Source organism: Dendropsophus ebraccatus, chromosome 12 (genome assembly GCF_027789765.1).
Source record: "Dendropsophus ebraccatus isolate aDenEbr1 chromosome 12, aDenEbr1.pat, whole genome shotgun sequence".
NCBI classification, from domain to species: domain Eukaryota; kingdom Metazoa; phylum Chordata; class Amphibia; order Anura; family Hylidae; genus Dendropsophus; species Dendropsophus ebraccatus.
In genome coordinates, this window is record NC_091465.1 from 17,916,171 (window position 1) to 17,930,559 (window position 14,389).

General features: G+C 45.0%; 1 protein-coding gene across 3 annotated transcripts in view; it reads left to right on the top strand.

Moving 5' to 3' along the window:
- Positions 1-320: 320 nt before the first annotated feature.
- SPA17 (sperm autoantigenic protein 17) overlaps positions 321-14,389 on the top strand; it is a 56,302-nt gene continuing 42,233 nt past the window's right edge. For 2 of the 3 annotated variants that reach the window (XM_069948182.1, XM_069948183.1), the window contains exons 1-6: positions 321-402; positions 7,202-7,378; positions 9,855-9,925; positions 12,678-12,797; positions 13,015-13,134; positions 14,258-14,377. In XM_069948182.1, the coding sequence (XP_069804283.1) occupies positions 7,225-7,378; positions 9,855-9,925; positions 12,678-12,797; positions 13,015-13,134; positions 14,258-14,377 (585 nt within the window). In that variant the 5' untranslated portion in view covers positions 321-402; positions 7,202-7,224. The remainder of the gene's footprint in view (positions 403-7,201; positions 7,379-9,854; positions 9,926-12,677; positions 12,798-13,014; positions 13,135-14,257; positions 14,378-14,389) is intronic. The other variant, XM_069948184.1, reaches the window with a different exon arrangement.

Genomic DNA, 14,389 nt, shown 5'->3' on the forward strand with positions numbered 1-14,389 from the left:
GATTATAATGTGTATATAATGTATAGCAGGGCTGGATTATAATGTGTATATAATGTATAGCAGGGTTGGATTGTAGTGTGTATATATAATGTATAGCAGGGCTGGATTATACTGTGTATATATAATGTACATCAGGGCTGGATTGTAGTGTGTATATATAATGTATAGCAGGGCTGGATTATACTGTGTATATATAATGTATATCAGGGCTGGATTGTAGTGTGTACTGTATATAACAGGCAGCAATGAGACAGGAAGGCTCAGCAACCGGTATACCTCTTTCTGAGCCCTGTCCCGCCCCGTACATCTGTCATGTGACCTTCTGGTTGCCAAGGAAACAGACAGTAACAAGGAAGAAGCTTCCACCTGAGTAACTGAACAGAGTAAAGTCTGGGGGAGCAGGTACGGTAATATATATACATATTATATATACATATATACACAGTGTAATATTATATCACCTCACATACACAGTGTATTATTATATCACCGCTAGATATTACACTCACTACTCTATCATCATCATCATCAGTTATGCTGCTGTACTCATTGTGTTACCTTACAGTACATGGCAATGTTGTTATTCACATTATGTCACAGTAATATATATATATATATATATATATATATATATATATATATATATATATATATATATATATATATATATATAATTAATTAATGTGTCATTATATTGTTTGTTATTATAATCATGGTATTACCCCATGTAGCTGGATGGTATATATTATTATGTATTATATAATCTCTTTCTCTGGCTTGTGTGTGTGATATATCTATTAGTTTACATGCAGGCTGTATATCATACTGGGCTATGGGGGTCTGCAGTGTAAAATGGGGAGCTGTATTCCTCATCCCTTTCCTAGTTACACCTCATTATAGTAGGAAATCACTGCAGGTTATATTGTTTATCTTATTATGAAGTAGTAAAAGTTTCCATAGAGGCAAAGCTGCAGTGGAAAGCATGAGGTGGGGCAGAGCTGCAGTGGAAAGCATGAGGTGGGCAGAGCTGCAGTGTAAAGCATGAGGTGGGCAGAGCTGCAGTGGAAAGCATGAGGTGGGGCAGAGCTGCAGTGTAAAGCATGAGGTGGGCAGAGCTGCAGTGTAAAGCATGAGGTGGGCAGAGCTGCAGTGTAAAGCATGAGGTGGGCAAAGCTGCAGTGTAAAGCATGAGGTGGGCAGAGCTGCAGTGGAAAGCATGAGGTGGGCAGAGCTGCAGTGGAAAGCATGAGGTGGGGCAGAGCTGCAGTGTAAAGCATGAGGTGGGCAGAGCTGCAGTGTAAAGCATGAGGTGGGCAGAGCTGCAGTGTAAAGTATGAGGTGGGCAGAGCTGCAGTGTAAAGCATGAGGTGGGCAGAGCTGCAGTGTAAAGCATGAGGTGGGGCAGAGCTGCAGTGTAAAGCATGAGGTGGGCAGAGCTGCAGTGGAAAGCATGAGGTGGGGCAGAGCTGCAGTGTAAAGCATGAGGTGGGCAGAGCTGCAGTGGAAAGCATGAGGTGGGCAGAGCTGCAGTGTAAAGTATGAGGTGGGCAGAGCTGCAGTGTAAAGCATGAGGTGGGCAGAGCTGCAGTGTAAAGCATGAGGTGGGCAGAGCTGCAGTGTAAAGCATGAGGTGGGCAGATCTGAGCCAGTGATAAGACAGGAGGAAGATCTCAGACTACATCAGACTCCTATAGAATATGCATCTGGGCTGGAGTCACTTATTAGGGTTGTGGCCTAATGGAACAGAGCTGCAGTGTAAAGCAGGGAGGAAAGCAGAGCCAGTGATGGGACAGGCAGTGGATCTCTGACTACATCAGCCTGTGTTCTAACGGAGCGGAGCTGCAGTGTTATAAGTGCACGCTGAGTAAATAGGACGGAAAGTCCGTTGTGTAATCTGACGCTCGCACGCGCTCGTGGACAGCAGCGGGCGCGCGTGTCTCCGCTCGTGCCATAGACTCCATTCTCGATCGAGTTCATTCTTTGGGCGGAGGAAGTAATCCGCCCGTGCATAGGGCGGAGATGCGCGTCTGCCACTGTCCGCGAGCGGGTGCGAGCATCGGATTACACAACGGACTTTCCGTAATATTTACTCAGTGTGAGCAAGATCGTCAGAATTCCGCGGCAGAGATTTCCGCTGTGGAATCCCGCCGTGCTCAGTGTGCTGCGGTAAGTGAATGGAGAGGCCGTGTGCTCGTCCGCTCCCTCTCCTCTCCGCTCAAAGGACTAACATGTTCATTCTTTGAGCTGAGAGTGGTGGCAGCGGACAGGTGCGCGCTCTCCCATTCACTCAAAGCAGGACACTGAGTGCGGCGGAGAGCTCTGCTGCTGAATTGCGCCGTGTTTGCTCAGTGTGAACTGGCCCTAAGCAGGAAGGAGGAGCGGAGCTGAGCCAGTGATGATACAAGACGTACATTCCTGACTACCTTAGACTCCTCCAATGCAGCTGAGCTGGAGTCATTACTTTTGTTAGTAGAGTAGGGATTTTAAACTCAAATACACGGTGGGCCAGAATAAAAAAAAAATTAGACAAAGTCACAGGCCAACCCTATTTAATGAAGAGGGCATTCGGCGCTCCTGGCACTGTCAGATTAGCGTACGGTAGTCCTGGCACTGTCAGTGGTGTGCATCCCCCAGCACTGTGCACTATGATAAATGATAAGATAAATTGCTATGATATGGTTAAACCCCAATGGTTACCCATTATTTCCCCCAAGCAGTAACATAGTAAATAAGGTTGAAAGAAGACAAGAGTCCATCAGGTTCAACCTAGGGAAATCCTACTGTGTCGATCCAGGAAGGCAAAAACCCACATGAGGCAGGCGACAATTGCCCCACCACAGGGAGAAAACTCGATCCCGACCCCAGTGGCGACCAGAATAATCCCCGGATCAACGTATCACCGGAAATCTAATGCCCATAACTTGTGATATTATATTGTTCAAGAAAAACATCCAGGCCTCCCTTGAACTTATTTAATGAATCGGCCATGACAACATCATGTGGCAGAGAGTTCCACAGTCTTACCGCTCGTACAGTAAAGAACCCGCGTTGATGCTGATGATGAAACCTTCTTTCCCCTAGACGTAGAGGATGCCCCCTTGTCATGGTTACAGACCCAGGAGTAAAAAGACCACTACAAAGACCTCTGTATTGTCCATTCATATATTTGTACATTGTGATCAGATCGCCCCTAAGACTTCTTTTTTCTAGCGTAAATAACCCCAAACTTGATAACCTGTCCTGGCTGGTACTGTAACCCACCCATTCCCTTAATGACCTTTGTTGCCCTCCTCTGCACCCGCTCCAGTTCAGGTGTGTCCTTCTTATATACCGGTGCCCAAAACTGTACACAGTATATACCATGTGTGGTCTGACCAGTGATTTATAAAGAGGCAAAACTATGTTCTCATCATTAGCATCTATACCTCTTTTGATGCATCCCATTATTTTATTAGCCTTGGTAGCTGCTGCCTGGCACTGATTACTAAAGTTGAGTTTACTGTCCACCAATACCCCCAGGTCCTTTTCGTAGGACCCCCATAGGTAGGTAATCCCATAACTGTGCCCTATGCAGTAGCCAACCCCTCTAATAGTGTCCCCCATAGTAACCAGCCCTCCCAATATTGCCCCACATAGTAGCTAGCCCTACTATTGCTGCCCCACATAGTAGCCATATAGTAGCCAGCCCTCCCAATGGTGATCCATATAGTAGCCAGCCCCCAATAGTGTCTTACATAGTAGCCAGTCCTCCCAGTAGTGCCCCATATAGTAGCCAGCCCTCCCAATAGTGTCTTATATACTGTACTAGCCATCCCTCCCCATAGTCTCTTACATAGTAGCCAGCCCTCCTCCATAGTATGTTATATATTAGCCAGCCCTCCCCCATAGTCTCTTATATAGTAACCATCCCTCCCCAAGTTTCTTATACAGTAGCCAGCCTTCTTCCATAGTCTCTTATATAGTAGCCAGCCCTCACCCATAGTATGTTATATAGAAGCCAGCCCTCCCTAAGTCTCTTATACAGTAGCCAGCCCTCCCCCATAGTATGTTATATAGTAGCCAGCCCTCCCCCATAGTATGTTATATAGTAGCCAGCCCTCCACCATAGTATGTTATATAGTAGCCAGCTCTCCCCCATAGTATGTTATACAGTAGTCAGCCCTCCACCATAGTCTCTTATATAGTAGCCAGCCCTACCCATAGTGTGTTATATAGTAGCCAGCCCTCCCAAAGTCTCTTATACAGTAGTTAGCCCTCCCCCATAGTATGTTATATAGTAGCCAGCTCTCCCCCATAGTATGTTATATAGTAGCCAGCCCTCCCAAAGTCTCTTATACAGTAGCCAGACCTCCCCCATAGACTCACCCTTGCTGCGCTCCAGAGGTCGCGGGAGGCACCTGGCGGCGTCACCACGTTTCTGGCATCTGGACGCTGCTAGGCCGCAGGCAAAAGTCTGGTGGACCAAAAATAATGGCACCGCGGGGCAGAGTTTGCCATGTCTGCCTTAGAGGATATAATTGCTTAGCAGACGTCAGTACAATACCTGAAACTGGAGTAAAGGGGAAATGAGTTATGCAGAAAATCCACAAATACACTAGATGTGAGGTCAAAAGCATTACCAGGCCTCAGCCAGCATCTTATGGCCTGGAGGGCTTATTAGCTTATTAGCTTATTAGCGGCTTATTAGCGGCAGAGGAGAGCCGGCATGAGGGACGGTTGAAGTGGTTCGGCCGGCCTTCCGAAGATGTCATCACTGTCCCAAGATGGCGGCCAGTGGTCGACACGAATGCGTTAAGTATAATGCACCAACACTTTCGGGTCCAGCGTGGGTGGGGGGAAACACGGGGAAGGGGGCCATTCACATACATAACACACATTACAACGTTGTATAACTTTTTAATGTGTGTTTTTTTAGTGAATAAATGTTTCGCGCCGCACTACCCTTTTAATGAATTAGTCTCAAGATACTGGAACAAAATATACACCAATCCCCATTAGAATAGTCACACACATTAGACTCCTTAATAAATGTCCCCCATTGTCTTTAGAAAGATATTGATAGTTGACAGGAGAGGATGACTGAGGGACTTTATTTCCTGTGAATTTTTGGAAGGCGTTACTAATGATTCAGCTATTTACTTGTATTTTACATACACACCAGTGGAGGGAGACATTGTACCAGGTTTATGTGGTTTCCTTTGCTTTCAGTCATAATCAGTGTTTCTCAACTCCAGTCCTCAAGACCCACTAACAGGTCATGTTTTTAGGATTTCACAGGTGATATAATTATAGTCAGTGCACCAGTAACTGCCACAGCTGTTCATTGTAACCAACATGACCTGTTGGGTCTTGAGAACTGGAGTTGAAAAACACTGTTGTAAATGCATCATATAGAGCTACAGCACCCGTCAGTCCTCCACAACTAGAGCTGGTCTCAGTCCCCCTATTACTAGAGCTCCCATCAGCTTCCTATAGCTAGAGCTTCTGCCAGTCCCCCCTACAACTAGAGCTCCCATCAACCCCCCTACAGCTAGAGCTCCCATCAGCCCCCCCTACAGCTAGAGCTCCTATCGGCACCCTACAGCTAGAGCTCCCATCAGCCCCCCCTACAGCTAGAGCTCCCATCAGCCCCCCCTACATCTAGAGCTCCCATCAGCCCCCCCCCCCCCTACAGCTAGAGCTCCCATCAGCCCCCCCCTACCGCTAGAGCTCCCATCAGCCCCCCCCCCTACAGCTAGAGCTCCCATCAGCCCCCCCTACAGCTAGAGCTCCCATCAGCCCCCCCCCCTACAGCTAGAGCTCCCATCAGCCCCCCCTACATCTAGAGTTTCCATCAGCCCCCCCCTACAGCTAGAGCTCCTATCAGCACCCTACAGCTAGAGCTCCCATCAGCACCCCTACATCTAGAGCTCCTATCGGCCCCCCTACAGCTAGAGCTCCCATCAGCCCCCCTACAGCTAGAGCTCCCATCAGCCCCCCTACAGCTCGAGCTCCTATCGGCCCCCCTACAGCTAGAGCTCCCATCAGCCCCCCCTACAGCTAGAGCTCCCATCAGCCCCCCTACAGCTAGAGTTCCTATCGGCCCCCCTACAGCTAGAGCTCCCATCAGCCCCCCCCTACAGCTAGAGCTCCCATCAGCCCCCCTACAGCTAGAGCTCCCATCAGCCCCCCCCCCCCCTACAGCTAGAGCTCCCATCAGCCCCCTTACAGCTAGAGCTCCTATTGTCCCCCCTACAGCTAGAGCTACCATCAGCCCCCCCTACAGCTAGAGCTCACATCAGCCCCCCTACAGCTAGAGCTCCTATTGGCCCCCCTACAGCTAGAGCTCCCATCAGCCCCCCCTACAGCTAGAGCTCACATCCGGCCCCCTACAGCTAGAGCTCCCATCAGCCCCCCTACAGCTAGAGCTCCTATTGGCCCCCCTACAGCTAGAGCTCCCATCAGCCCCCCCCCCTACAGCTAGAGCTCCCATCACCCCCCTTGCTACATTGGGTGCCCGGGAAGGTTAGAGCGAAGGTCCTGTCCTTGACAGATGTACAGGAGAGGAGGGGGATGGGGAAGAGCACCCCATAGGAATGAATGGGAAAATGTCCACACTGCACACACAGGTGACATCATTAGTGCTGCAGCTCCCCAGCAGTAATGGCAGTTGGAAGCCTTAGCAACCAATAGGATTACTACTTTAATTTTCAAAGGGAGCTGGAATCTGATTGGTTGCTAGGGCCAGCTGCTTCACAACAGATCCACAGAAATAAATGTTAGAACCCCCCCTCCCCCCCATCCCAAACTATACACTACACATATTCAGCCACCAACCCCAACTATACACTACAGGTATACAGGACCCCAAAACTATACACTACAGGTATACAGGACCTCCACCAACTATACACTGCAGGTATACAGCACCTCCACCAAATATATACTACAGGTGTACAGGACCTCACTGAACACACTGACACTTTTTACATGGGCAGCGCAGGGTACATTTTCTAGTATTGTATATAGGTGACTAGTAGCAGCGTCTTTCCATTTCCTTGGCTCAGCAGACACCTGGAGGTCACCCTGAGTACTGCACTGATGTCTCTAAACACTATGATGATGATGATGATGATTACAATGTCTTTGATGGTCAGAATCCTGTGCGGCATTATCCATGATATTCCTGATATTTCGTGTTTTACACAAATTGTAATTACAGGACGGTGGCCAAACACCAGAACAATGTCAATCCCTTTCTCCAATACACATTATCGTATCCCACGAGGCTTTGCCAGTCTCCTGGAAGGCCTGACCATGGAGGTGCTGAGGGAGCAGCCACGGGATATTCCACACTTTGCTGCTAGATATTTTGCAGAACTTCTTAAAAAGAGAGAAGGTGAGATCACTGTTTACTGCAAAGTGTTTTACTGGAAATCCTCCAACCACAGCATGACATCCATCCATAGGAGGCAGTATTATAGTAGTTATAATTGGAGAGTGTACTGGGCTGGTAGCACAGAAAATGGGAGCACTATGAGCTAGGATATTATTTTTAGGGTAGCTTCACACGTACTGTATCGCTGCGTTTTTAACGGTGCATTTTTTACATGCGCTTTTTGATTTTCACATGATTTTCATGTGAAAATCAAAACTCGCATGTAAAAATCGCACCAAAAACGCAGCGTTAAAAATGCATCGATACGGTACGTGTGAAGCTGGTTCAGCAGACGGATCCAATGCACTATGGAGGTGCAGCGTCAAGGCAGATAAGTAAATGTGAATACGAATAGAAAAAGTATTGTGCACTCACCAGTAAGCTGAAGCAAGCGATATGATTTATTGTAGACAAAAGTTTACATGCACATGGGGAGGGAGATGTGTGCAGGTGCGTCCAGGCAAACAACCGTTTTCGCATCCAATGCCGCTTCTTCCAGCTTAGGACGGAAGAAGCGTTATTGGATGCGAAAACGGTCGTTCTCCTGGACGCACTTTTTCTGTTCGTATTCACATCATAGTAGTTATATTCTTGCACATAATTAGCTGTATTATAGTAGTTATATTCTTGTATATAGGGGCAGTATCATAGTAGTTATATTCTTGCGCATAAGGAGCAGTATTATAGTAGGTATATTCTTGTATATAGGAGGCAGTATTATAGTAGTTATATTCTTGTATATAGGAGCAGTATTATAGTAGTTATATTCCTGTATATAGGGGGCAGTATTATAGTAGTTATATTCTTGTATATAGGAGCAGTATTATAGTAGTTATATTCTTGTATATAGGAGCAGTATTAAAGTAGTTATATTCTTGTATATAGGAGGCAGTATTATAGTAGTTATATTCTTGTATATAGGAGGCAGTATTATAGTAGTTATATGCACAAGCAAATAGATGTGTTGGCACTATCAGTGACCCGTGATTTGTGTGGAGCTGTTTATGTTATCAGATTAAGTGTCTTTGTGAGATGAGGAGCGTTGTAGTCTTCGTTGGCTGAGTAATCTCAGTGACATTCATGCATTACAGTGGTGCTCAGCGTAAATGAGAAAGCAATTCATTTAATCAGCACAAGCCATTGAGGAAGTAAAGACCAGCGGCACTCACCGGGTTAATGCAGTTGTGATGATTTATTGATACGATGTCATCTTGCAGATAAGCTCAGGGCAGGGGGAGACAGGTCCAGTAGTTATATTCTTGTATATAGGAGTAGTATTATAGTAGTTACAGTATATTCCTGTATATAGGAGCAGTATTATAGTAGCTATATTCTTGTATATAGAGGGCAGTATTATAGTAGTTATATTCTTGTATATAGGGAGCAGTATTATAGTAGTTATATCCTTGTATATAGGAGCAGTATTATAGTAGTTATATTCCTGTATATAGGAGCAGTATTATAGTAGTTATATTCTTGTATATAGGGGGCAGTATTATAGTAGTTATATTCATGTATATAGGAGCAGTATTATAGTAGTTATATTCTTGTATATAGAGGCAGTATTATAGTAGTTATATTCATGTATATAGGAGCAGTATTATAGTAGTTATATTCTTGTATATAGGAGGCAGTATTATAGTAGTTATATTCTTGTATATAGGGGGCAGTATTATAGTAGTTATATTCTTGTATATAGGAGTAGTATTATAGTAGTTACAGTATATTCCTGTATATAGGAGCAGTATTATAGTAGCTATATTCTTGTATATAGAGGCAGTATTATAGTAGTTATATTCATGTATATAGGAGCAGTATTATAGTAGTTATATAGATATATAGGTTATATAGGTGGCGGTGTTATATAGTCATATACTTCTTCACGTGCATCCACACTCACCTCATAGAGAAGTGAATTCTGATCCTTCTCCCTGGTTCACAGCTAGTAGTGCCGGTCTGTGGATCCCCTTCAGTATCAGTTATAATTGTAATAGCTGTTTTGTCATACCCATATGAAGCCGGAAGCATCTTATCCTGAGCTGTCACTAAATTCTAGTGAACTGACTGCCTGCACTTTCCTGATTTATGGGTTTCCAAACAAGATGGCCGCCTACACTTGGCGTAGGTGACAGACTCATTTTAATGCATTTTTCATGACTTTCACTAATGATAGAAAAAGCTTTATCACATAACCTGCTTCCCGTGTCTGCGAATCTGAATTATTTTTCAGAGACGGGAAATGAGTCATTCCTTTTCACTTTAGGTAATTAGGGCTGAGGGTGTTGTTTAGGATCCTTGTAGTATTCCAGCCTGCTGTATATCTGTATCACAACTTGCAGGTTGACATAGAGTCCTAAACATTCTGATTTCTTAGAAGGACACTCCATTATCCACTAGTCTTCCTTGATGCGTCAGATTCTTTTTCTTACCTCTGCAGAGTCAGGCTTTGATCCAGCGGAATGGAGTGCCGCCCTAGAGGACAGGTACTATAACAACCACTCTTTTCAGGTAAGTGATTGTAACAATACAGGGATAGGCACCTATATACCTCTTGGCTGATTGTTTGGCTGAAAGCTATCTCTCCTGTCCTCCCCTTGTGTTCTCTATGGGGAGGAAGGGGTAAGTCACAGACAGAGAGCTTTGACGGCGGCTTATCTCTGCAAGAACAAAGGGGTCAGGCAGTGATTTTCCATCACACCCTACCCATATATCTACTAACATCAACTTTTAATGGAGACTCAGGAGTCCCCAGTGCAGTTAATACTGACTGTGGACATCTTTTTTTTTCTGTATTGTATATGTGTTTTTTTATGTTTTTTTGTTCATTTTATTTAAAGCAATGTAGGTGCACAACAAACATAAAAAAAAAATGTCAAAAAGGACAAATTACAAAATAGGTGCTTGGCATTTTTTTACAGCTCTTATATATATATATATAGCTGTTAAAAACAAAGACGAAAAAAAGGTCAATGATTCCCCATTAATGGGAACCTGCCACCCCCCGTGCTGGGGCAGAGCCCAGCTGACCCCCCGCTAGAGACCCTTATACTTACCCTGGTGCACGAAGTCCCGCTCCTGGAGCCGCTCCCGCTGTCGAGATATCACTGTCAGAAGCCCGGCAGAATGGCCACATCACCAAGGGGAAGGGATATCGGCACACTGGGAACGCTGGGCCGGCCTTCAGTGCATCGCCCTATTTGCATATTTTAAAAAGTGGTGCAGATGGCGGAAACTATCGGTGATTTGAAAAATGGACAGTGCCACCGGGATCTACGTGCCAGCGCCTACCAGGTCATATAAAAAAATGTATTTAGGAAAGTGGTACATTTGCTTTAAATTCAGTATAATTCACATAAAATGGTTGTGTTTTAAAGCATACAATGACTGCACATGAAAATACTCATTGTGTGAATTTATCCTAAAGCTATGTTCCCACACAGTATTTTTGCTCAGTATTTTGGTCAGTATTTGAAAACACACACTGTTGACATTGAGTGGATAGCCGCAGTTATTTTACAACAACGGCTGTTGTTTTGAAATAACGGCTGTTATTTGCCGTTAAATGACAGCCACCCACTAAATTTTAACAGGGTGTGAACATAGCCTTTCTGTGGCTGAGCAAAAATACTGGGGGAGATTTATCAAACATGGTGTAAAGTGAAACTGGCTCAGTTGCCCCTAGCAACCAATCAGATTCCACCTTTCATTCCTCACAGACTCTTTGGAAAATGAAAGGTGGAATCTGATTGGTTGCTAGGGGCAACTGAGCTAGTTTCACTTTACACCATGTTTGATAAATCTCCCCCACTGTGTAGAAACATAGCCTAAAAGTGGAACCATCAACAAGCTGCTGTCGATCTGTAAAAGAGCTCTAGGTTTTCTCCGCTCATTAAATGGATTATCCTGGATTAGAAAACATATCTAATTTCTTCCTGGAACAGCACCATTCTTTTTTTACAGTTTGTGTGCGGTATTGCAGCTCAGTTCCATTAAAGTGAATTGAGCAGAGCTGTAATACCACACATAACCTACAAGCAGAGTTGGCGCTGTTTTTTTTTGGGGGGGGAACAGCTGTTTGTCTAATTCTAATATGACATGAATACACAGTGAAAGTGTTAAATATTGATTTTTTTCATCTGACTGTATAGAGGGTTACAATGGGATCTGTCAGTAGCAGCCTGCATGCTGACGGTTTCATTGCACTTACATGTGCCTTGTTACAGTATATGGCAGTGATTGCTTACGGGGGGGGGGGGGGGGGGGGGTTACCAAGTTGAGTCACACGTACGCGCCATAGATGAAGATGTTTCTATGATCAAACGTCTCTAAGATCTGGTGAATATTTGTTGTGTTCCCAAGCACACAAGCAGAACCCTGACATATGTCACCGAAAGCACTGCCCCCTCCCCACTCCCCGACACAGCGGGAAGACAGCCTGCATCCCTCGCTTCTGCTGAAAAAAAAAAATGACAAGAAAAGCCAAGATAAAAACTTCACAAAAGACATCAAAGTAAAATTAGAAATAATTGTATTAACTCTCCGTGTGCCAGGCCGATAGCTGGTAGTCGAGAGTCTGTGGCAAATACTGCAGTGCACTAGGGGGGGGGGGGAGCGGCTGTCAGCGGAGGAAAGTTCTGGATCCTGCAGAGGTGTGATGGGACATTGTTGTTCTGCCATTTACAGGTTTTTCATAAATTTTTGCTCATAAATTTTGCACATAAAGGAAGCTTGTACAACAAATCCGGCCTGTCATAGGCATAAACCATCGGGGTGTAAGCTGATATGTGTATTGTAATATCACAGCTGCCGTACCGCTACCTGCATGGGAGGCAGTGGTGAATTATGCAATGGATGGATATATTTAGAGCACATGTCTTCCCACATAGTTGTTTCTAGTAGATGGATACATCATGTGTACTGTATGTCAGTGTTCCCCAACCTGCGCCTCTCCAGCTGTTGCAAAACTACAACCCCTATCATGGCCTGACAGCCTTCGGCTGTCAGGCCATGATAGGGGGTTGTAGTTTTGCAATGGGTGGAGAGCCAGAGGTTGATGGATGCTGCAGTATATGTTTATATCGTCTCCCGGGTCTCATCACCAGCCCGACCAGATTAATCCGTAACAAAAGGAAAATGTTCCATCACACATAAAGCCCCGGAGAGTCCAGCATCCTGTTGTGTCTGTGTCACCCGGTGGTGGAAGCGTCTTGTTTGGAAAATATTGGATCATTGCAGTAATGATAGTTCATTGTGATTGTAGCATCAAGAGGACGCCACGTTCACTGCACGCACGGAAGACGTCTTCTCCAGCATCGGAAATGTTCAGCTCTCTCAAGTTTTTACCTCATCTGTTCAAGGGAATGAGGAAGATGGAGATAAGGTAGTGTACATGGAGGGTGATAACCATTCTGGAGCATTTAGGTCACCATACGTGTTATACTTTAGTCAGCCATACCCACTGCTCGCAGCAGGTTCGGGCGTCGCTATAAGGTGTATGAGATCCTCCTGACTGTCACATGATGTCGGTGGAGCTAGGGGGTTGGACAGGATGAAATATCTTGGATTAATCCAATAATAAAAGTTCATTGTGATTGTAGCATCCAGAGGACATCGCGTTCACTGCACGCTCGGAAGACGTCTTCTCCAGTACTGGGAATGTCCAGCTGTCTCAGGATCTCACCTCATCTGTTCAAGAGAATGAGGAAGATGAAAATAAGGTAGTGTAACTGGAGGTCAATACCTGTTCTGGAGTGATATCCTCTTGTACAGTCCAATGTTCTGGACTGATATTCTCTAATACAGATCAGTGTTCTGGAGTGTCATCCTCTCGTACAGTGCAATGTTCTGGAGTTATATCCTCTAGTACAGTCCAGTGTTCTGGAGTGACATCCTCTAGTACAGTCCAGTGTTCTGGAGTGACATCCTCTATCAAAGGTTAGTGTTCTGGAGTGACATCCTCTAGTACAGGTCAGTTTTCTGGAATGTCATCCTCAAGTACAGTCAATATCCTCCTCCACTTCAAGGCGGGTAAAACAGGCGCAGGTCCAAGAGGTAATAGTGATATAAAGCTTATTAAAAAATTATGTCAGCGACACAGCGAGTTTCGAGATCGGTCCAGTCTCTTTATTAAGTGTCTAAAAGTGTCCTTTTAGAAACTTTATAAAGAGACCGGACCAGTCTTGTGACACGTTGTGTCGCTGGCATAATTCTTTTAATAAATTTTATGATATTTTATATCACTATAACCCCTTGGACCTGCGCCCGTTTTACCCGCCTTAGAGTGGAGGAGGATATTGACTGTCTTCAATCCCTGTGTGGATTAGTCGGGAGTGGCTGAGGTTCATTTACATGCTATCAGTAAGAGTTGTGCCTTATACCAGCACAACCTACTCAGGTGAGAGTTCTATGTGCTTACTTTCACCACTTCAGCCCTGTCTGAATTACGCTATGGAGCGCTATCTTATATTTTGTTTCTAGATCCTCTAGTACAGGTCAGTGTTCTGGAGTGTCATCCTTTAGTATAGTGCAATGTTCTGGAGTGATAACCTCTAGTACAATTCAGTGTTCTGGAGTGTCATCCTCTATCAAAGGTCAGTGTTCTGGAGTGTCATTCTCTAGTACAGGTCATTGTTCTGAAGTAACATTGGTGTTCTCCAACTTGTGGCTTTCCAGCTGTTGTAAAACTCAGCTCCTATCATAAAAATCAGGGAAATGTTCCATCACATATAAAGCCCTGTAGAGTTCAGCTTCCTGTTGTGTCTGTGTCACCCGGTGGTGGAAATGTCTTGGTGGTGGAAAATATTGGATCATTGCAGTAATGATAGTTCATTGTGATTGCAGCATTCGGAGGACGCCACGTTCACGGCACGCACGGAAGACGTCTTCTCCAGCGTGGGGAATGTTCAGCTGTCTCAAGATCTCACCTCATCTGTTCAAGTGAATGAGGAGGATGAAGATAAGGTAGTGTAGCTG